We start from the raw sequence: 24,393 nt of genomic DNA, 5'->3' as shown, positions 1-24,393 counted from the left end.
AACAGATCGCAGCTCAGAATCTTGCTGCAGAGGAGGAGGAACAGAGATGGAAGATGGTGCCTTCTTCAGAAATTAAAGAGATTTTTGCTATGTGTGGTAAGATGGAAAGCTTTATGGAGAAACATCACCCTGACAAGGTTGTTGCAAGCCATGTTGGCAACATGTACAGTGACAAAGTCTTGGCCCATTTTAGGGAAGTTTTAAAGAGATGCCAGAAACAGAGCTCTCTGGACAGTTATTTTGCGAGACAGGACTCAGTGACTCTCAAGGTGGTCCTAGTGGCATTAAGAAACAGAGAAGAGAAGCAACCACAGAAAAGCAATTGGTACCTGAGGTGTTGCTGGAAGGGGATTCCCCTTCCAAACTATAAACAATCCAATCTCTCTCCTCCTCCAGTCTCCCATACACTAAGAAGAATCTCCAATAAAGGTAAGTGTTATGCTGTTAATGTTTCATTCATCATTTCCCATTGTATTGTTTATGTACTACATGTATATTTCATGTAAAAAATTTTTTTGTTTTAATACTTCTGGGTATCAGGAACGGATTAATTGTATTTACATTATTTCTCATGGGGAAAATTGATTCGCAAATCGCAGATTTCGTTAACCCTTTGAGGGTTTTGGTCGTACTAGTACGTCTTACGCGTAGGGGTTTTTGACGTACTAGTACGCATAAATTCTAGCGGTCTCAAATCTCGCGCGAAAAGGCTGGTAGGCCTAGGTGCGAGAGAATGGGTCTGCGTGGTCGGTGTGCGCGGTAGAAAAAAAATCTGGGACCCAGTGGTGCATTGTGGGAATGCCCTCTTAGTAAACAATGTCCACCATGCCTCGCGGTAAGAAGCTCCTCACTCCTCGGCGAATTGGGACACTTTTGTTCCCCAGTGACAGTTCTAATAGTGATGGAAGTGCCAGTGAAGATGAGTTTCGTGGTTTTAGTGAGGTTTTGACCGAAACTAATGACCATAATATCGGTAATAGTGAAGAAAACCCAGACGACCCTCAGCCTTCCACCTCTGGTGCTGGGCCCTCGTGTTCACGTTCAGTTGTTCCAGAACCCAAGAGGAAACTTCTATTTTCCCAAATCCCAGACTCAGATGAGAGCATGGGTGATGATAGTGATAGTGAATATGAACTACAAGCTCTTCAAACTAGTTCCAGTAGTGATAGTGAAGTGCAATATTCCCCAGTGAAGCGTCAGTATATACGACGATATATGCGCTCTGGTAGTGTGCCATATGTTATACCAAGGGGAAGGAGTGTATCTCAGAGTACATCCCGTGGCTGTACAACAGGAACAGACAGTGAAAATGACGAAGATACTGTTGCAATTGGGATGGAAAATGTGCGTGGTGGTAGTGGTGCCGGCGGTGAGGCACCAGCAGTGGGCCATGCTGCCACCAACGCTGCCACCCACGCCGCTGCCTCAGCTGATCTAGAACAAAGGCCACCATCCCCCACTCACCCACCACACCAGCCTCCACAACCACAACCTCCACAACCACAACCACCTGTCATTGTCCAGTACCCACCAGCAGAATGCACCTGGGATTGGCAGGAAGCTGTCAATTTTGTTCCAAATCCCCACCAGTTTGATGACAGCCAAAGTGGAATACGGCTATCTTGTGCACTTGGGAACAATGCCACTGAACTGGAATGTTTCGAGTTATTCTTTGACGAACCACTGATGAAAAGTATTGTCATGGAAAGCAACACACACTACGAGTACACCATGGCAAACACATTACTTTCACAAAAATCACGTCTACACCAGTAGAAGGAGGCAACTGTGGCTGAGATGTATCTTTTCTTTGCCACAATAATGCTTATGCCACATGTGTATAAGCACAAAGTGAAATCATACTGGTCAACAGACCCCCTGATTGCAACACCAGGTTTCAGTGATATAATGCCAGTGAATCGATTTGTGCTAATGTTACGTATGCTTCACTTCTCAGATAAAACCAGGCCTGACAGAACTGACAGGTTATATAAGATTAGGAATGTGTTTGTGTATCTGAAACAGAAATTCAGTACGCATTTTTATCCCTTCAGGAAGCTTGTAATTGACGAGTCTTTGATTCTGTTCAAAGGAAGACTCTCTTTCAAGCAGTACATACCAAGCAAGAGGAAACGCTTTGGTATAAAGTTGTTTGTGCTTTGTGATTGTTACAGTGGTCTGGTATTGGATATTATTGTGTACACTGGAAGTTATACATTGCAAAATACCAGGAAGTTATTGGGCATCTCAGGTGATGTGGTTCGAACAATGATAGAACCATACCTTGGTAAGGGGCATATATTATATACAGATAACTGGTACACAAGCCCCTCACTCAGTGATTTTTTGCGAGCGAACATGACAGATGTGTGTGGCACAGTGCGTGCAAATCGAAAACATATGCCCAGGTTTGACGCTGGCACTCGTAGTGGTGAGGTGCAGGCGTTTGCTGCCAATGACATCATGGCATTTCGGTGGCATGACAAACGAGTTGTCACACTGTTGTCATCAATTCACCCTAATGAAATGGCAGACAGTGGCAGGCAGCATAGAGAGAGAAATGAACCCATTCTAAAACCTGCAGCTGTGATTGATTACACCTTCAACATGCGTTCAGTGGACAAATGTGACATGCAGATTGGGTTTGCTGATTGTGTTCGCAAGAGTTATAAGTGGTACATCAAACTGTTTTTCCATCTTCTGGACATTTCCATGCTCAATGCTTATAATATGTATAAGATGAGCACCAGAAACAAACCACAGTACGGCGAATTCTGTTTGTCTGTCATCAGACAAATAGTATTCAAGTACCAAGGAACAGCACCTGCAATTGACCGCCCACCAAATTATCAACAACTACCTGCTCGTCTGAAGCATGGTGATCACTTCCTGGTAAAACTGCCTGCTACTGCTTTGAAGAAAAAGGCTCAGAAGAGGTGTTACGTCTGTGCACATACAAAAAAACGCACACAACAACGCAGAGACACTCGTTTTATGTGTGAGGAGTGCAAAACACCACTGTGCATGACACCATGTTTCAAAGAGTTCCACAGGCTTCAGAACTTCTAGAAACATTCCCTGTGACTGTATATGTGTATAGAAAATATAGAAAAATAGTAATAAACAACATTTCATATCGTTTGTTTGTGTAAATATTTTCTGTAAACAAAATAATGACAACAGTGTTTACGCCCTTATTGTGTAGTATTGAAAAAGAAATAACTTACAAAATACTGAGCATGTTGGCCTCAGAGGCCATAAAAGTTACTCAGAAAAGAAAAATTGAAAAATAATTGAAAATAGTACATAAAAAAGTAAATAGAAAAATACCGGGTGATGGCAAATTTTGGCAAATTTCACGCCTCCATATCTCGGTAAGTATTGACGTTAAAAATTTTTTGTTTAGCCTATAATGTTTAGAAAAAAAAACTATTTTTTCATCAGAAAAAATAATTTTTTTTTTTTTTTAAATTTGGCCGACCCTGAGAACGAGTTTCGGAGAGGGCCTGTCGACCCTCAAATGGTTAATAGTAGCAGCTCCAGGAACGGATTAACTACGAAAAACGAGGGAACACTGTAATAGGAAAGAAATAAGAACAAGAACTGGAAAGATAATAGAAGAAAACCCAGAGGGGTATGTACATATATGCTTGTACACGTATGTGTAGTGTGACCTACACATACATGTAGCAAGACATACCTGAAATCTTGCATGTTTGAGACAAAAAAAAAAAAAAAGACACCAGCAATCCTACCATCATGTAAACAATTACAGGCTTTCGTTTTACACTCACTTGGCAGGATGGTAGTACCTCCCTGGGCGGCTGCTGTCTACCAACCTACTACCTATAAGTAGGCAAATTATTAGTCAATTATAGCTGACATTATTAGAAGTCACCTTGAAGAGCATAATTTGATTAATGAATCTCAGCATGGGTTCACGAGAGGTTGTTCCTGCCTGACAAATTTACTGATGTTCAATAGAGCATTTGAGGCAGAAGACAGTGATAAAGAATATGATATTGTTTATTTGGATTTTAGTAAAGCCTTCGATAGTGTACCTCACAAGAGACTCTTAAGAAAAGTGGCAACTCACTGTATAGGAGGTAAAGTTCTAGCATGGATAAAGGCATGGCTTAACAACAGAAAGCGGTGTGTTTCCATTAATGGGGTCAAATCTGGATGGGGATTAGTCATTAGTGGCATTCCACAAGGATCAGTTTTAAGCCCTCTATTGTTCATAATATACATTAATGACCCTGATGAAGGGATTACGAGTGACATGAGCAAATTTTTTTGCTGATACAAAGATTTTTTTTTTTTTTTTTAACAAGTCTGCCGTCTCCCACCGAGGCAGGGTGACCCAAAAAAGAAAGAAAATCCCCAAAAAGAAAATACTTTCATCATCATTCAACACTTTCAAAGATAGGCCGCATAATTCATTCTCAGGAGGATACCAATGAACTCCAGGAGGATTTGGACAAAATGTCTTGGTCTGAAAAATGGCAGATGAAGTTCAATGTGGATAAATGTAAGGTACTGATCCTTGGTAATGAAAATAACCCTTGAAGCTGTAAACTAGGTGAAGTAGAGCTTGATCATACAGAATGTGAAAAGACTTGGGAGTCATGGTAAGCAGAAATCTAAAGCCAAGACAGCAGTGCCTAAGTGTGTGCAACAAGGCTAACAGATTACTAGGATTTATCTCAAGAAGTAAAAATAACAGAAGTCCAAAAGTTATTTTACAGCTCTGTACATCACTAGTGAGACCTCATTTAGATTATGCCGCTCAGCTTTGGTCTCCTCACTACAGGATGGATATAGACTCATTGGAGAACATATAGAGAAGAATGACTAAAATGATTTACTGTGTAAGGAATCTCCCGTATGAAGACAGACTTAAAGCCTTAAATCTCCACTCTCTCGAGAGATGTAGAATGAGGGTAGATATCATCGAAGTGTACAAGTGGATGACGGGCATAAACAAAGGAGATATTAATAAAGTACTGAGAGTGTTGAATCAGGTAAGAACTGGAAATAATGGATTTAAGTTGGACAAATTTAGATTCAGAAAGGGTATAGGCAAGTACTGGTTTTCGAACAGAGTTGTAGATGCATGGAACAATCTTCCCAGTAGGGTGGTCGAGGCTAGGACCTTGGGTGGCTTTAAAAAGAGACTGGACAAATATACGAGTGGGAGGGGCTGGGTTTGATTGGTGTCATTGGGTACCGGTGTAAATTCTTAGGTAGCTTTGGGTAGGGGTCGTTTTGATAAGGACCTGCCTTGTATGGGCCAGAAGGCCGCCTGCAGTGTTCCTCCATTCTTATGTTCTTATGTACACAAGTGCCTGATCCAAACTGAAATTTGGGGCACTGACGAATCTTGGGGCGATCCTTTTTACCTTTACACTAATAAAAGCACGGCTGTCTCAAACCCAGTAATGTGGCCAAATATACAAGTCCAAATACAACTATAACACAAAAGTAAGTACAGTGCAGTAAGTACTGTAATCCAGTACATTACAGCATTGTAATCCAGAAAAAAAATACAAAATATTTTTTAAACCCTCAATTACAAATACAAGGCCTCAAATACAAACCATTTTTTTTAAATACGTACAAGCTATCTGCCACCAACAAAGGATGACTGGAATAAAATAGGATTCAGATTGAGAGAAATCACCAATGCATAAATTGCACCGAGACTGCTAATTTTGCGCCTGTGTAATTCTGTAAATTTTCCATCAAATTTCCTACCTTTGTCGTCATTTTTTTAACAAGTCGGCTGTCTCCAACCGAGGCAGGGTGACCCAAAAAGAAAGAAAATCCCCAAGAAGAAAATGCTTTCATCATCATTCAACACTTTCACCTCACTCACACAATCACTGTTTTTGCAGAGGTGCTCAGAATACAACAGTTTAGAAGCATATATGTATAAAGATACACAACACATCCCTCCAAACTGCCAATATCCCAAACCCCTCCTTTAAAGTGCAAGCATTGTACTTCCCATTTCCAGGACTCAAGTTCGGCTATATAAAAATAACCGGTTTCCCTGAATCCCTTCACTTAATATTACCCTGCTCACACTCCAACAGATCGTCAGGTCCCAAATACCATTCACTCCTATCTAACAAGCTCACACACACTTGCTATAAGTCCAAGCCCCTTGCCCACAAAACCTCCTTTACCCCCTCCCTCCAACCTTTTTAAGGACGACCCCTACCCCGCCTTCCTTCCCCTACAGATTTATACACTCTCCATGTCCTACTTTGATCCAGTCTCCCTAAATGACCAAACCACCTCAACAACCCCTCTTCAGCCCTCTGACTAATACTTTTATTAACTCCACACATACTGTTATTTACCTATGTCATATGAAAACATCTCCTGTAAACATTTACTAAAAAAAGAAGAAAAACTTTATAAAACTGGGACGCTTGAATGTACGTGGAAGTAGTGCAGATGACAAGAAACAGATGATTCCTGATGTTATGAATGAAAAAAGTTGGATGTCCTGGCCCTAAGCGAAACAAAGCTGAAGGGGGTAGGGGAGTTTCGGTGGGGAGAAATAAATGGGATTAAATCTGGAGTATCTGAGAGAGTTAGAGCTAAGGAAGGGGTAGCAATAATGTTGAAGGATCAGTTATGGAAGGAGAAAAGAGAATATGAATGTGTAAATTCAAGGATTATGTGGATTAAAGTAAAGGTTGGATGCGATAAGTGGGTTATAATAAGCGTGTATGCACCTGGAGAAGAGAGGAATGTAGAGGAGAGAGAGAGATTTCGAGAGATGTTAAGTGAATGTATAGGAACCTTTGAACCAAGTGAGAGAGTAATTGTGGTAGGGGACCTGAATGCTAAAGTAGGAGAAACTTTTAGAGAGGGTGTGGTAGGTAAGTTTGGGGTGCCAGGTGTAAATGATAAGGGGTATCCCTTTGATTGAACTTTGTACAGAAAGGGGTTTAGTTACAGGTAATACATATTTTAAGAAAAAGAGGATAAATAAGTATACAAGATATGATGTAGGGCAAAATGACAGTAGTTTGTTGGATTATGTATTAGTAGATAAAAGACTGTTGAGTAGACTTCAGGATGTACATGTTTATAGAGGGGCCCACAGATATATCAGATCACTTTTTAATTGTAGCTACACTGAGAGTAAAAGGTAGATGGGATACAAGGAGAATAGAAGCATCAGGGCAGAGAGAGGTGAAAGTTTATAAATTAAAAGAGGAGGCAGTTAGGGTAAGATATAAACAGTCATTGGAGGATAGATGGGCTAATGAGAGCATAGGCAATGGGGTCGAAGAGGTATGGGGAAGGTTTAAAAATGTAGTGTTAGTGTGTTCAGCAGAAGTTTGTGGTTATAGGAAAGTGGGTGCGGGAGGGAAGAGGAGCGATTGGTGGAATGATAATGTAAAGAGAGTAGTAAGGAAGAAAAAGTTAGCATATGAGAAGTTTTTACAAAGTAGAAGTGATGCAAGGAGGGAAGAGTATATGGAGAAAAAGAGAGGTTAAGAGAGTGGTGAAGCAATGTAAAAAGAGAGCAAATGAGAGAGTGGGTGAGATGTTATCAACAATTTTTGTTGAAAATAAGAAAGTTTTGGAGTGAGATAAACATGTTGAGGAAGCCCAGAGAACAAATGGATTTGTCAGTTAAAAATAGGAGAGGAGAGTTATTAAATGGAGAGTTAGAGGTATTGGGAAGATGGAGGGAATATTTTGAGGAATTGTTAAATGTTGATGAAGATAGGGAAGCCGTGATTTCATGAATAGGGCAAGGAGGAATAACATCTAGTAGGAGTGAGGAAGAGTCAGTTGTGAGTGTGGGGGAAGTTTGTGAGGCAGTAGGTAAAATGAAAGGGGGTAAGGCAGCTGGGATTGATGGGATAAAGATAGAAATGTTAAAAGCAGGTGAGGATATAGTTTTGGAGTGGTTGGTGCTATTATTTAATAAATGTATGGAAGAGGGTAAGGTATCTAGGGATTGGCAGAAAACATGCATAGTTCCTCTGTATAAAGGCAAAGGGGACAAAAGAGTGTGCAAAAATTATAGGGGGATAAGTCTGTTGAGTCCTAGGTAGTAGGTTGGTAGACAGCAACCGCCCAGGGAGGTACTACCATCCTGCCAAGTGAGTGTAAAACGAAAGCCTGTAGTTGTTTTACATGATGGTAGGATTGCTGGTGTCGTTTTTTCTGTTTCATAAACATGCAAGATTTCAGGTATGTCTTGCTACTTCTACTTACACTTAGGTCACACTGCACATACATGTTTTTTTTTTTTTTTTTTTTCAACAAGTCGGCCGTCTCCCACCGAGGCAGGGTGACCCAAAAAATAAAGAAAATCCCCAAAAAGAAAATACTTTCATCATCATTCAACACTTTCACCACACTCGCACATTATCACTGTTTTTGCAGAGGTGCTCAGAATACAACAGTCTAGAAGCATACACATATAAAGATACACAACATATCCCTCCAAACTGCCAATATCCCAAACCCCTCCTTTAAAGTGCAGGCATTGTACTTCCCATTTCCAGGACTCAAGTCCGACTATATGAAAATAACCGGTTTCCCTGAATCCCTTCACTAAATATTACCCTGCTCACACTCCAACAGATCGTCAGGTCCCAAGTACCATTCGTCTCCATTCACTCCTATCTAACACGCTCACGCACGCTTGCTGGAAGTCCAAGCCACTTACCCACAAAACCTCCTTTACCCCCTCTCTCCAACCCTTTCAAGGACGACCCCTACCCCGCCTTTCTTCCCCTATAGATTTATATGCTTTCCATGTCATTCTACTTTGATCCATTCTCTCTAAATGACCAAACCACCTCAACAACCCCTCTTCTGCCCTCTGACTAATACTTTTATTAACTCCACACCTTCTCCTAATTTCCACACTCCGAATTTTCTGCATAATATTTACACCACACATTGCCCTTAAACAGGACATCTCCACTGCCTCCAACCGTCTCCTCGCTGCTGCATTTACCACCCAAGCTTCACACCCATATAAGAGTGTTGGTACTACTATACTTTCATACATTCCCTTCTTTGCCTCCATAGATAATGTTTTTTGACTCCACATATACCTCAACGCACCACTCACCTTTTTTCCCTCATCAATTCTATGATTAACCTCATCCTTCATAAATCCATCCGCCGACACGTCAACTCCCAAGTATCTGAAAACATTCACTTCTTCCATACTCCTCCTCCCCAATTTGATATCCAATTTTTCTTTATCTAAATCATTTGACACCCTCATCACCTTACTCTTTTCTATGTTCACTTTCAACTTTCTACCTTTACACACATTCCCAAACTCATCCACTAACCTTTGCAATTTTTCTTTAGAATCTCCCATAAGCACAGTATCATCAGCAAAAAGTAACTGTGTCAATTCCCATTTTGAATTTGATTCCCCATAATTTAATCCCACCCCTCTCCCAAACACCCTAGCATTTACTTCCTTAACAACCCCATCTATAAATATATTAAACAACCATGGTGACATTACACATCCCTGTCTAAGACCTACTTTTACCGGGAAGTAGTCTCCCTCTCTTCTACACACCCTAACCTGAGCCTCACTATCCTCATAAAAACTCTTTACAGCATTTAATAACTTACCACCTATTCCATATACTTGCAACATCTGCCACATTGCTCCTCTATCCACTCTATCATATGCCTTTTCTGAATCCATAAATGCAATAAAAACTTCCCTATCTTTATCTAAATACTGTTCACATATATGCTTCAATGTAAACACCTGATCTACACATCCCCTACCCACTCTAAAACCTCCTTGCTCATCCGCAATCCTACATTCTGTCTTACCTCTAATTCTTTCAATTATAACCCTACCGTACACTTTTCCTGGTATACTCAGTAAGCTTATTCCTCTATAATTTTTACAGTCTCTTTTGTCCCCTTTCCCTTTATATAAAGGGACTATACATGCTCTCTGCCAATCCCTAGGTACCTTCCCCTCTTTCATACATTTATTAAACAAAAGTACCAACCACTCCAACACTATATCCCCCCCTGCTTTTAACATTTCTGTCATGATCCCATCAGTTCCAGCTGCTTTACCCCCTTTCATTTTACGTAATGCCTCACGTACCTCCCCCACACTTACATTCTGCTCTTCTTCACTCCTAAAAGATGGTATACCTCCCTGACCAGTGCATGAAATTACTGCCTCTGTTTCTTCCTTAACATTTAAAAGTTCCTCAAAATATTCTCGCCATCTACCCAATACCTCCATCTTCCCATCTACTAACTCCCCTACTCTGTTTTTAACTGACAAATACATATTTTCCCTAGGCTTTCTTAACTTGTTTAACTCACTCCAAAATTTTTTCTTATTTTCATTAAAATTTCTTGACAGTGCCTCTCCCACTCTATCATCTGCTCTCCTTTTGCACTCTCTCACCACTCTCTTTACCTTTCTTTTACTCTCCATATACTCTGCTCTTCTTATAACACTTCTGCTTTGTAAAAACCTCTCATAAGCTACCTTTTTCTCTTTTATCACACCCTTTACTTCATCATTCCACCAATCACTCCTCTTTCCTCCTGCCCCCACCCTCCTATAACCACAAACTGCTGCCCCACATTCTAATACTGCATTTTTAAAACTATTCCAACCCTCTACAACCCCCCCACTACTCATCTTTGCACTAGCCCACCTTTCTGCCAATAGTCGCTTATATCTCACCCGAACTTCCTCCTCCCTTAGTTTATACACTTTCACCTCCCTCTTACTTGTTGTTGCCACCTTCCTCTTTTCCCATCTACCTCTTACTCTAACTGTAGCTACAACTAAATAATGATCCGATATATCAGTTGCCCCTCTATAAACATGTACATCCTGGGGCCTACCCATCAACCTTTTATCCACCAATACATAATCTAATAAACTACTTTCATTACGTGCTACATCATACCTTGTATATTTATTTATCCTCTTTTTCATAAAATATGTATTACTTATTACCAAATTTCTTTCTACACATAGCTCAATTAAAGGCTCCCCATTTACATTTACCCCTGGCACCCCAAATTTACCTACTACTCCTTCCATAACATTTTTACCCACTTTAGCATTGAAATCCCCAACCACCATTACTCTCACACTTGATTCAAAACTCCCCACGCATTCACTCAACATTTCCCAAAATCTCTCTCTCTCCTCTACACACATACATGTACAAGCATATATATATACATACCCCTCTGGGTTTTCTTCTATTTTCTTTCTAGTTCTTGTCCTTGTCTATTTCCTCTTATCTCCATGGGGAAGTGGATCAGAATTCTTCCTCCGTAAGCCATGCGTGTTGTAAGAGGTAACTAAAATGCCAGGAGCAAGGGGCTAGTAACCCCTTCTCCTGTATATATTACTAAACGTAAAAGGAGAAACTTTCGTTTTTCCTTTTGGGCCACCCCGCCTCGGTGGAATACGGCCGGTGTGTTGAAAGAAAGAAAGTCTGTTGAGTATACCTGGTAAAGTGTATGGTAGTTATTATTATTGAAAGAATTAAGAGTAAGACGGAGAATAAGATAGCAGATTAACAAGGAGGCTTTAGGAAAGGTATGGGGTGTGTGGACCAGGTGTTTACAGTGAAACATGCAAGTGAACAGTATTTAGATAAGGCTAAAGAGGTTTTTGTGGCATTTATGGATTTGGAAAAGGTATATGACAGGGTGGATAGGGGGGCAATGTGGCAGATGTTGCAGGTGTATGGTATAGGAGGTAGGTTACTGAAAGCAGTGAAGAGCTTTCACGAGGATAGTGGGGCTCAAGTTAGTGTGTGTAGGAAAGAGGGAGATTATTTCCCAGTAAAAGTAGGCCTTAGACAGGGATGTGTGATGTCACCGTGGTTGTTTAATATATTTATAGATGGGTTGGTAAGAGAAGTAAATGTGAGGGTCTTGGCAAGAGGCGTGGAGTTAAAAGATAAAGAATCACACAAAGTGGTAGTTGTCACAGTTGCTCTTTGCTGATGACACTGCTCTTGGGAGATTCTGAAGAGAAGTTGCAGAGGTTGGTGGATGAATTTGGTAGGGTGTGCAAAAGAAGAAAATTAAAAGTGAATACAGGAAAGAGTAAGGTTATGAGGATAACAAAAAGATTAGGCAATGAAAGACTGGATATCAGATGGGAGGGAGAGAGTATGGAGGAGGTGAATGTATTCAGATATTTGGGAGTGGACGTGTCAGCGGATGGGTCTATGAAAGATGAGGTGAATCATAGAATTGATGAGGGGAAAAGGGTGAGCGGTGCACTTAGGAGTCTGTGGAGACAAAGAACTTTGTCCTTGGAGGCAAAGAGGGGAATGTATGAGAGTATAGTTTTACCAACGCTCTTATATGGGTGTGAAGCATGGGTGATGAATGTTGCAGCGAGGAGAAGGCTGGAGGCAGTGGAGATGTTATGTCTGAGAGCAATGTGTGGTGTGAATATAATGCAGAGAATTCGTAGTTTGGAAGTTATGAGGAGGTGCGGGATTGCCAAAACTGTTGTCCAGAGGGCTGAGGAAGGGTTGTTGAGGTGGTTCGGACATGTAGAGAGAATGGAGCAAAACAGAATGACTTCAAGAGTTTATCAGTCTGTAGTGGAAGGAAGGCGGGGTAGGGGTTGGCCTAGGAAAGGTTGGAGGGAGGGGGTAAAGGAGGTTTTGTGTGCAAGGGGCTTGGACTTCCAGTAGGCATGCGTGAGCGTGTTTGATAGGAGTGAATGGAGACAAATGGTTTTTAATACTTGACGTGCTGTTGGAGTGTGAGCAAAGTAACATTTATGAAGGGATTCAGGGAAACCGGCAGGCCGGACTTGAGTCCTGGAGAAGTACAGTGCCTGCACTCTGAAGGAGGGGTGTTAATGTTGCAGTTTAAAAACTGTAGTGTAAAGCACCCTACTGGCAAGACAGTGATGAAGTGAATGATGGTGAAAGTTTTTCTTTTTCGGGCCACCCTGCCTTGGTGGGAATCGACCAGTGTGCTAATAAAATAAAAAAATATGAAAACACAAATGAAGATGAATGAAGGCTGCAGGAAGACTGACAGCTTTTGGGAATAGAAAAATATATAGTTATTGCAATTTAATCAAAATAACAATAAAGTTATGAAGCTAGGAAAGACCAAATAAGCGTAATCTGAAAAATAATTCTATACAAAAAAGAAAATCCAACAAAATTAGTCACCAAAGCAGCAACCATGGATGGCACGCACGCACGCACGCACGCACGCACACGCATGCACGCATGCACGCATGCACACACACACGCACACACACACACACTCTCGCACTCTCTCTCTCTCTCGCACTCTCTCTCGCACTCTCTCTCTCGCACTCTCTCTCTCGCACTCTCTCTCTCCTGCACTCTCTCTCTCCTGCACTCTCTCTCGCACTCTCTCTCTCTCTCACTCTCGCACTCTCTCTCGCACTCTCTCACTCTCTCTCTCTCTCTCGCTCGCACTCTCTCTCGCTCTCACTCTCTCTCTCTCGCACTCTCTCTCGCTCGCACTCTCTCTCGCTCGCACTCTCTCTCGCTCGCACTCTCTCTCGCTCGCACTCTCTCTCGCTCGCACTCTCTCTCGCTCGCACTCTCTCTCGCTCACACTCTCTCTCACTCACACTCTCTCTCACTCACACTCTCTCACTCACTCTCTCTCACTCACACTCTCTCTCACTCACACTCTCTCTCACTCACACTCTCTCTCACTCACACTCTCTCTCACTCACACTCTCTCTCACTCACACTCTCTCTCACTCACACTCTCTCTCACTCACTCACTCACTCTCACTCACTCTCACACTCACTCACACTCTCTCACTCACACTCTCACTCACACTCTCACTCACACTCTCTCTCACTCACACTCTCACTCTCTCACACTCTCTCTCACACTCACACTCTCTCACACTCTCACTCACTCACACTCTCACTCACTCACACTCTCACTCACACTCTCTCTCACTCACACTCTCTCTCACTCACACTCTCTCTCACTCACACTCTCTCACTCACTCTCTCTCTCACTCACTCACACTCTCACTCACACTCTCTCTCACTCACACTCTCTCTCTCACACTCTCTCTCACTCACACTCTCTCTCACTCACACTCTCTCTCACTCACACTCTCTCTCACTCACACTCTCTCACTCACACTCTCTCACTCACACTCTCTCACTCACACTCTCTCACTCACACTCTCTCACTCACACTCTCTCACTCACACTCTCTCACTCACACTCTCTCACTCACACTCTCTCACTCACACTCTCTCACTCACACTCTCTCACTCACACTCTCTCACTCACACTCTCTCACTCACACTCTCTCACTCACACTCTCTCACTCACACTCTCTCACTCACACTCTCTCACTCACACTCTCTCACTCACACTCTCTCACTCACACTCTCTCACTCACACTCTCTCACTCACACTCTCTCACTCACACTCTCTCACTCACTCTGTACAGGTCCGCCATCACAAATCCGGCAATCAGTTATTCGGTTCCTTCAGTTATTCGGCACTAATTTTGGCTAGCATAATTTCAAATTTCCAGGGTCGCCACACCAACCTGCTGGTACTGTTTGGTGGTGCTACTTGCTGCATAAGTCATTCCAATTTCTTTTTCTCCATTTATTGTTTTAACCCGCTTACTTTTAGCCCTAGTCATGGTTCCAGTGAATGAAAGAAATGCTTCTCATTATGTAAAGCACCGACACAGTACATTATCCATTAAAGGCTTTGAAGCCACTGTCAGTTGTCATGAGCTCAGTCTCATGAAGCAGCAGAATATGCTTTATTATTACTCTAATATCAACACTAGAGCTTATTTGCCTATCACAATTACTCTAATATGACATAACAAACAATATAAATAACATAAAATATGTTAAATGTTCCAGAATGAATAATATTTGGCATAACACCGAGCAGTTCGACAGAGTTATGAAGAGGATATGATAAACAAATACCATTCTCCTATCCTTGTCTTGGGGACTTATATTAGAGAAAACGGAGTATAGCACAGGGCTAACTATGATATACACTTGTACTCCACCATAAACATGACACAAAAAAGTTATTTTCTCTCTATAGATTATCACACATAGCAGCATATGTATAGAGAACCTAGGATAACACCATAAAAGTCAACGTGGCTTATTTTTATTACCTGGCTTAGGTTAGCCATATATGATTTTTGGTAAATATTTGATTCCCAGCCAGGGTAGAAACATTAGGCGTGTTTCTTTACACCTGTTGTCTATGTTTACCCATCAGTAAATGGGTACCTGGGTGTTAGTCGACTAGTGTGGGTGTTATCCTGGGACACTGACCTAATTTTCTTGAAATACTCAGCATAACAAGTGCCTTTCTATACAGTAGTATGTCACTCGTATTGTAGATAGTGACCCTCGTATTGTAGATAGTCTTAATGACCCTCGTGTAGTAGATAGTCTTTTTAGTATGATAATAAGATGTTATCTTCTTTATAGAATAATAAGAAAATATTATAACATTTATATTATAATAATAAGGTAAAAGGACCCCAATGGAAATAAGTCACTGTGTCTGACTTTTTTGGGTTATCCCAGGTTCTCTACACATATGCTGCTATGTATGATAATTCTATGTAACTGTATTTGTGTATACCTGAATAAACTTACTTACTTACTTACTGATGTCAGCTAGGCCTGTATACCTTGTACATGTACGTGTAGTAAATAAAGATATTATTATTATTATTATTATTATTATTATTATTATTATTATTATTATTATTATTTTCTCAGTTGTTTGTTGGGTTATCTTATTCAAACTTGGGCAATGTATGATGGAAAGATACTTCTTCACGTACACCAAAAATGAAAGAAATCAGACCATAAATAGCGGAGTTCACTTCTCAGCCATTAGCGGCCGCTTAGCGGTATATTTTTGTATGGTTGTTATGGTTATATTCTCATTTTTTCGGTCTCATTTGATAGAATGAAAGATATATTACAGAAATAGATATGATTTTGATTGCTTTCATGACGAAAAGTACCTTGAAATTGCGCTCACAGTAGCGAAAATGTTCTATTCTTTAGCGAAGCTCAAGAGTAAACAAATGACGTCACCGTCCAATACCTGTCCGCCTGCCAGTCCAAATTCCAGTACGGAGTCAAGAATGGATTGACATTATTTATACAATTATTACAATAATGCAGTAGTCTGCATAACAGTAAATCTTTTATTTTTTTTTTGTGAATAAAAATTCCAAATGGTAAGCAAGAGTAATATAAGAGGGGCCTGTAGCTGTGACTAATGAACAGAGAAAATGTTATTTTAGTGCCAGAAATGTCTACATTGTTTATTCTGGACACTATTTTGAAATTGGCATCTGTTGAAATTCGTGTGAAATCGGCCAAATTGCCAATTTCTGACCACTTTATTGGGTAGTTGAAATAAGTGAATGGGCGGTTTCTTGTACTCAGTTGACAGACTAGAAGTAAATAAGTTTATTCAGATATACACAAATACAGTTACATAGATTATCATACATAGCAGTGTATGTATAGAGAACCTAGGATAACCCAGAAAAGTCAGACAAAGTGACTTATTTCCAGTACCTGGCTTGGGCTTGCCATATATGATTTTTGGTAAATATTTTTTTTTTCTCGGTTGTTTGTTGGGCTATCTCATTGAAACTTGGGCAATGTATGATGGAAAGATGCTTCTTAACGTACAACAAAAATAAAAATGACGGACGATAAATAAGGGAGTTCACTTCTCAGCCATTAGCCGCCTCTTTGCAGTATATTTTCGTATGGTTTTTATGGTTGTATTCTCATTTTTTGGACTCATTTGATATAATGGAAGATATATTACAGAAATAGACATGATTTTGATTGCTTTCATGACGAAAAGTACCTTGAAATTGAGCTCAAAGTAGCGGAAATGTTCGATTTTTGCCGATGTTCAATGAACTGTGTAAGTCAAGTTGGTTAATTTTATTAAGTGTATTCAAACTTAACCACTCTGTAATTCGGCAAACTCAGTAATCAGGCACACTACAGGTCCCAATGATGCCGGATTTGTGATGGAGGACCTGTACTGTCTTGTTCTAATTTGTATTGCATCTGTTCTGCTTTCTCTCTTCGCTTCCGCTCCAGTCGCTCTTCTCGAGTTTCCACCCTTGTAGGAGGAGGGGTGTCCTTTGGGTCCTGTCAAAATTTAATTATGTATATGCAAAGTATATACATTGTAAACAAAGAGCAAAGACACAAAAGCATCACTAAGAATACAATATCATCAACCATACAAGAAGTAGCAGAAGCAGCAAGTCCCACTTTCTTCCACCAATGTCATAAAAACTTTACATAGTACATTTTTTTTTTAATAAAGAATGAGGTATTTTAACTACAGACTAAACATACAAGAAACTTAATTCTAAAACTGTCTGTAAAATATTAATGTTGTAATTACAAAGGAACAAAGGTAAGTGGTGCACTGAGAAGTCTGTAGATATCAAGAACTTTGTCCACAGAAGCAAAGAGGGGATTGTATGAGAGTACAGTTATACCAATGCTCTTACAAGGGTGTGAAGCTTGCTGACACTAACACTGCTCTTTTTGTCACGTCAAGAGATCACAGCCATCCTATTGACTGGTCTTCTGCTAAAACTGTCTTCCCTACTTCCAACTGTAACAGTCACCATCTGGTTGAATCCTACCTAATACACAACTTTCCTTGTATGAATCTTAGTTCCGGCTTCGTCTCTGTAGATGCCTTCCTCTCCCACTACATTGTAAAATGCTCCAAACTTCAGAACACTCATGACCAAACCTGATTCCTCCTTTTTTCTTCTTCTCCCTCTTCCCCTTTCCTCTTTCCTTTTTCTCCTCTGGGTTGTCTTTCTTCTGCTCTGTGTATCTGTTCCTTCTCTATTTATTTATTCCTCCCCCTCCCTCGGTGTTCTTGCTCTTACCCTCTGTGGGCACTTAGCTCCCTTGCAGTGCTCCTCTTTCTTAGTATCTGACTGGCCCCTCCTACTCTTACTACCTCCCCACTACTACTTCCTTCCACCTCCACTACTACTATTATTACCACCTCGTGCCTATACAGTGGACCCCCGCATACCGTCGGCATCACATAACGTTTAATCCGCATACCGCTCGCTTTTATCGCAAAAATTTTGCCTCGCATACCGCTCAAAAACCCGCTCACCGCTGTTCGTCCGAGACGCGTCCAATGTGTGGCCTTAGCCAGCCTCACATGTGCCGCCGGTGGCATTGTTTACCAGCCAGCCTCCGCGGTAACATCCAAGCATACAATCGGAACATTTCGTATTATTACAGTGTTTTTGGTGATTTTATCTGCAAAATAAGTGACCATGGGCCCCAAGAAAGCTTCTAGTGCCAACCCTACAGCAATAAGGGTGAGAATTACTATAGAGATGAAGAAAGAGATCATTGATAAGTATGAAAGTGGAGTGCGTGTCGCCGACCTGGCCAGGTTGTACAAGAAACCCAAATCAACCATCGCTACTATTGTGGGCAACAGAAAGGCAATCAAGGAAGCTGTTCTTGCCAAAGGTTTAACTGTGTTTTCGAAACAGATCGCAAGTGATGGAAGATGTTGAGAGACTCTTATTGGTGTGGATAAATGAAAAACAGCTAGCAGGAGATAGCGTCTCTCAAGCGATCATAAACGAAAAGGCTAGGAAGTTGCATCAGGATTTAATTAAAAAAATGCCTGCAACTAGTGATGTGAGTGAATTTAAGGCCAGCAAAGGTTAGTTTGAGAGATTTAAGAAGCGTAGTGGCATACATAGTGTGATAAGGCATGGTGAGGCTGCCAGTTCGGACCACAAGCAGCTGAAAAATATGTGCAGGAATTCAAGGAGTACATAGAAAGTGAAGGACTGAAACCTGAACAAGTGTTTAATTGTGATGAAACAGGTCTGTTTTGGAAGAAAATGCCAAGCAGGACCTACATTACTCAGGAGGAAAAGGCACTCCCAGGACATAAGCCTATGAAAGACAGGCTTACTTTGTTGATGTGTTCCAATGCTACTGGTGATTGCAAAGTGAAGCCTTTATTAGTGTATCACTCTGAAACTCCCAGACCGTTCAGGAAAAGAATGTCCTCAAGGAGAATTTGTGTGTGCTGTGGAGGGCAAACAGTAAGGCATGGGTCACTGGGGACTTTTTCTATGACTGGTTACACCATGCATTTGCCCCCAATGTGAAAGATTACCTAACTGAAAAGAAATTAGAACTTAAGTGCCTCCTGGTGTCAGACAATGCCCCTGGTCATCCTACAGACGTGGCAGAGCGACTTTATGGGGACATGAAATTCATTAAGGTCAAGTTTTTGCCTCCTAATACCACTCCTCTCCTGCAGCCCATGGACCAGCAGGTTATTGCAAACTTCAAAAAACTGTACACAAAAGCTCTGTTTGAAAGGTGCTTTGTAGTGACCTCAGAAACTCAACTGACTCTAAGAGAGTTTTGGAGAGAGCACTTTAATATCCTCAATTGTGTAAACCTTATAGGTAAGGCTTGGGAGGGAGTGACTAAGAAGACCTTGAACTCTGCTTGGAAGAAACTGTGGCCAGAATGTGTAGACCAAAGGGATTTTGAAGGGCTTGAGGCTAACCCTGAGAATCCTATGCCAGTTGAGGAATCCATTATGGCATTGGGAAAGTCCTTGGGGTTGGAGGTTAGTGGGGATGATGTGGAAGAGTTGGTGGAGGAGGACAATAAAGAACTAACCACTGATGAGCTGATAGATCAACTTCAACAGCAAGAGGCCAGACCTGAGGAAACTGGTTCGAAGGAGGGGAGAGAGAAATTGAAGAAATTGCCTACTACAAAGATTAAGGAAATCTGTGCAAAGTGGCTTGAAGTGCAAACCTTCATGGATGAAAATCACCCTCACACAGCTATTGCAAGCCGTGCTGGTGACTATTACACTGACAATGTTGTGAAACACTTTAGGGAAGTCATAAAGGAACGAGAGGTACAGGCCACTATGGACAGATATGTTGTGCGAAAGAAGTCCAGTGACTCTGAAGCTGGTCCTAGTGGCATTAAAAGAAGAAGGGAAGTAACCCCAGAAAAGGACTCGACACCTCAAGTCTTAATGGAAGGGGATTCCCCTTCTAAACACTAACACTCTCTCTCCCCTCCTCCCATCCCATCAATCATCACCAGATCTTCAATAAAAGTAAGTGTCATGTAATTGTGCATGCCTTTTTCAGTTTGTGTGTATTAAAATTAACATTTCATGTGGTAATTTTTTTTTTTTCATACTTTTGGGTGTCTTGCACGGATTAATTTGATTTCCATTATTTCTTATGGGGAAAATTCATTCGCATACCGATCATTTCGCATAACAATGAGCCCTCTTGCACGGATTAAAATCACTATGCGGGGGTCCACTGTACATACCCATCCTGCTCTCCTTTTCGTTATTGTGACTTTGTAAATGATCAAGTTGGACCGAAACGTCGTCGTAAGCTCCTCTCTTCTATGTGTGGGTTATTTGTGTAACACTTACGAAGAGATTCAGGGAAACCGGCAGGTCGGACTCGAGTCCTGGAGGCGAGAAGTACAGTGCCTGCACTCTGAAGGAGGAGTGTTAATGTTGCAGTTTTATAACTGTAGTGTAAGGATGCCTCTGGCAAGACAGTGATGGAGTGAATGATGATAAAAGTTCTTCTTTTTCAGGCCACCCTGCCTTGGTGGGAAATGGCCAATGTGTTAATTAAAAAAAAAAAAGTAGTATGAACATTTCAAAATGCCTATGGAGATTTGAAAAAATCAAATTACTGTACAAATATTATATTAACATTTTAACATAATAGACTAAACACACACACAACCTGCACAAAAGACAATGAAACTTGTGATGACATTTTGATCCAATACTGTCAGTCACAGTATTGTGCCTTTTTATAATTAAGACTAAATTAATGAAATTGAACAATACAATAGTGATTACAGCATTTTCCAATAAAAGTAGGCCTTAGACAGGTACTTGTGATGTCCCCATGACTGTTTTACATGTTTATGTATGGGGATTGTAAAAAATGTTGCAAAAGTTGGAGGAATTTGGGAGGTCATGTAAAAGAAGGAAATTAATCCTTTCATCGTCAGTTTCGAAGATTAAAGTGATTCAGAAAAGAGCTGCTTATGTAGATGTGTGTGTAAACCATAGCGCCTTGAAATATGAAGTGAGAAGCAAATTTTTGCCTAGACATGAGTGGATGGCTGTGCGCAGTATAAATATCCTGCCCCCACACTGTGCATGAAGGAAATGGCTAACTTCTGACCTTATGTCAGAAGTTAGCCGTTCCCTTTGTGACCGAGGCATTTTCTAGGTGTTTTTCATGGTTTTATTGTCTCTTTCTTTGTGGTGTTTGTGACCTCTCATGCTGTTGGAGAGTGAGCAAGGTAAAATTTATGAATGAATTAAAAGAAATCAGTTGGGCAGACTTGAATCCTGGAGGTGATAAGTACAGTGTGTGCACTCTGGAGGGGTGAGGATTCTGCAGTTCAGAGAGCCACCTGAACTGTGATGCCAACATGCTTTTGGTAAAAGAGTAATTGAATGAATGGAAGTGAATGCACTTTTCCACTTTTTTTTTTTTGAGGGGGGGGGGGGGGAGGTTACCCTACTTTGTTGGGAAACAGCTGGAGTTTTAAAAATAAATCACTAACGTAGCTAAGAAATTAATATATAAAGCTTAACAAACAATTAAGTTATTATACTATGCTGTTTTATCTCCTAGGTATGTGGACACGTGCAACATTTAGGAAGCTTTGTTGCAGGCTACATTTCACTCGCCAGAATTTTTGTCAATCCTTAGTGTACACAACTGGGCAGTGAGAAGATATATAGTGGTCAAATGAGGAGCAAGAGCAGAGTAGCAAAAAAAATTTAATAGAATTTACAGATTCTTAGATAATTATTAGGCGACACCTGCATTGCAGGGCCTCAAGACAGTTCCTGGTTACACTTCACTAATGTTAAATGTACACCAACACTTGACAAAGCTCCTGGCAAGTGAAACAATTTGCATACTATACATTTCATATGTACTTACCTAGGCAATTGATGGTACTGCCAAACATCATGATAATAGCAAAAGACCATTATCTGACTTCAGCAGGTCATAATTTTTCTACAATTAAAATTTTTGTTCCACTAGTAGAAAAAATGCTAGAGCATCTGGTATCAAGTCTATAATGAACAATAAGTTTTTAATTTGCTTCATTCCCTTTTTTACATCAAAGTAAAGAATAATAAATTACTTTTTTATATACATTAGTTTTTAACCATGGGGGAAGTGTGTGTCATAAGAGGTGACTAAATTGCCAGGAACAAGGAGCTAGTAACCCCTTCTGTATACATTACTAAATTTAAAAACAGAAACTTTAATTTTTCTTTTTAAGGTCACCCTGCCACAGTGGGATATGGCTGGTTCTGTTAACTATCAAGAAAAGGCAACATCTGACTATAGCAGAACATGCAACACAAATTGTGCCACATCAAAGATGAACTACATTTACAATCACTAGCCAGAGATGACCCATCTTTACTGTTAAACATTTATCAATAACCAATAAAAATTATCATTTTTCATGGGTTATAAATACTTTGAAAGCTTCTCACCTCAAATTTTTGTATTAAATTAGCTAAACCAGAGTAGCCATCTGTCCTCTTCTCCCATGTCAACTTGTCAACTGGTGGAAGATACGGGATGGGGTCTCTTGGCGCAAACAGCGCCAGTAAATTTGGCGGTAAATACTGAGTCATTTTCTGAAATAAAAAAAGAGAAGAACTATTCATTAAATATGAAAAACAAGCAGTTTCCAAGTGAAAATAGGCCCTTGATACACATGCAGTAAACCCTCAATTTAACCCTTTCAGGGTCGGCAGGCCCTCTCCTAAACTTGTTCTCAGGGTCGGAAATTTTTCGGAAAAAAAAAAAAAAAATTCATATGAAATGATAGAGAATCTTTTCCCGATCATTATGGCACCAAAAGTGTGAAATTTGATGGAAAACTTACGGAATTATGCTCTCGTGAAGTTAACGATCTCGACTATGTTTATGCATCAGCGATTTTGTCCACTTTGAGCCCTATTTTCAGCCAATTCCAATATACCAGTCGACAAAAATCATAACTATTTCACTAGAACTCCATTTTTTCTATCAAATGAGTACAAGAAACCACCCATTTACCGATTTCAACTATCCAATAAAGTGGTCAGAAATTGGCAATTTTTCCAATTTCACGCAATTTCAAAAGATGCCAATTTCCAAACAGGGTCCAGAATAAACAAGACAGACATTCCCTGCACTAAAATAAAAATTTTTCTGTTCATTAGTCGTGTCGCCACGCCTCTCTTACATTTCTTTTGCTTTCCACTCTGAATTTTTATTCTCACAAAAAATAGAAGATTTACCATTATGCAGACTACTACATAATAGTAGTGTGCATCAGTTTAGAAATGGTATAAATAATAACAGCGCACTTGTGAAAGAATATTACACTCACCAGCTGACGTGTATTGGACGCGTGGCATGATTTGTTTACTTTTGAACTTTGGCAAAAATCAAACATTTCTGCTATTTTGAAAAGTACCTTGAAATTGAGCTCATTGTGAAACCAATCAAAATCATCTCAATTTCTGTAACATGTCTTCCATTCTATAAAATGAGACCAGGAAAACTAGAATACAACCATAAATAGCATACGAAATGTGGCATGCAAAGAGTACGTAACCTTTATTCGGCGCATGTACACACCCTCATTCACAGGCTATTTTCCCCAACCGGTGAACCAGGTAACTGAGGGTTGATGATGGGGCCCCGTCGTTCAACCAGTAACCAGGTTCCATCCAATAAGAAGATGGTTTTGGCAATTGCAGAGGTTATGTGGGTACCACTCTCCTGTCTGCCCTTGTCATTCCCATTCTAGAGCTGGTTGAAGCACGGTCTGCTCTCTAGTGGCTTCTATTCTGCCTTGCTTACCGTGGAATGCACTAATACCTATCGCTGTACATAGTGTATATAGTGTACATACTTCTGTTCTAAATTGGTGAAGGATAATATAAGTCAAAAGTTCTGTGCTGTGTTTATATTGCTCCCTTTACACCCAGGATAACAGGCCATTTGGACTCCTGGGTTGTAATGTGGGTAGCCTGTCCGAGAGCTGGAGCTGGACTTAGAGAAAGGGTTGAGCCTAGGGTGAAGTTGGAAGCAGGAACATTGTGTAGCTTGTTGTCTGGCATTGCATTAGCTTTGCCAACGCTTTACAAACTTTGCATGTCAGCTGCTTTGCTATGGTCAGCCTTGCTATTGTGTGATCGT

The 24,393-nt window shown here is 40.6% G+C and overlaps 1 protein-coding gene across 1 annotated transcript in view; it reads right to left on the bottom strand.

Moving 5' to 3' along the window:
• Positions 1-22,867, bottom strand: part of snRNP-U1-70K (small ribonucleoprotein particle U1 subunit 70K) — a 128,086-nt gene extending 105,219 nt beyond the window's left edge. Inside the window, exons 1-2 of the mRNA XM_070087086.1 lie at positions 22,692-22,867; positions 17,125-17,233 (exon numbers count right to left, since the gene is read on the bottom strand). Coding sequence (XP_069943187.1) covers positions 17,125-17,233; positions 22,692-22,835 — 253 coding nt within the window. The 5' untranslated portion in view covers positions 22,836-22,867. The remainder of the gene's footprint in view (positions 1-17,124; positions 17,234-22,691) is intronic.
• Between the last annotated feature and the right edge of the window lie 1,526 nt (positions 22,868-24,393).

Source organism: Cherax quadricarinatus, chromosome 20 (assembly GCF_038502225.1).
Source record: "Cherax quadricarinatus isolate ZL_2023a chromosome 20, ASM3850222v1, whole genome shotgun sequence".
NCBI lineage: Eukaryota > Metazoa > Arthropoda > Malacostraca > Decapoda > Parastacidae > Cherax > Cherax quadricarinatus.
Note: the sequence above shows the minus strand (reverse complement) of the source record. Positions and strands in the feature narration are given on the sequence as shown.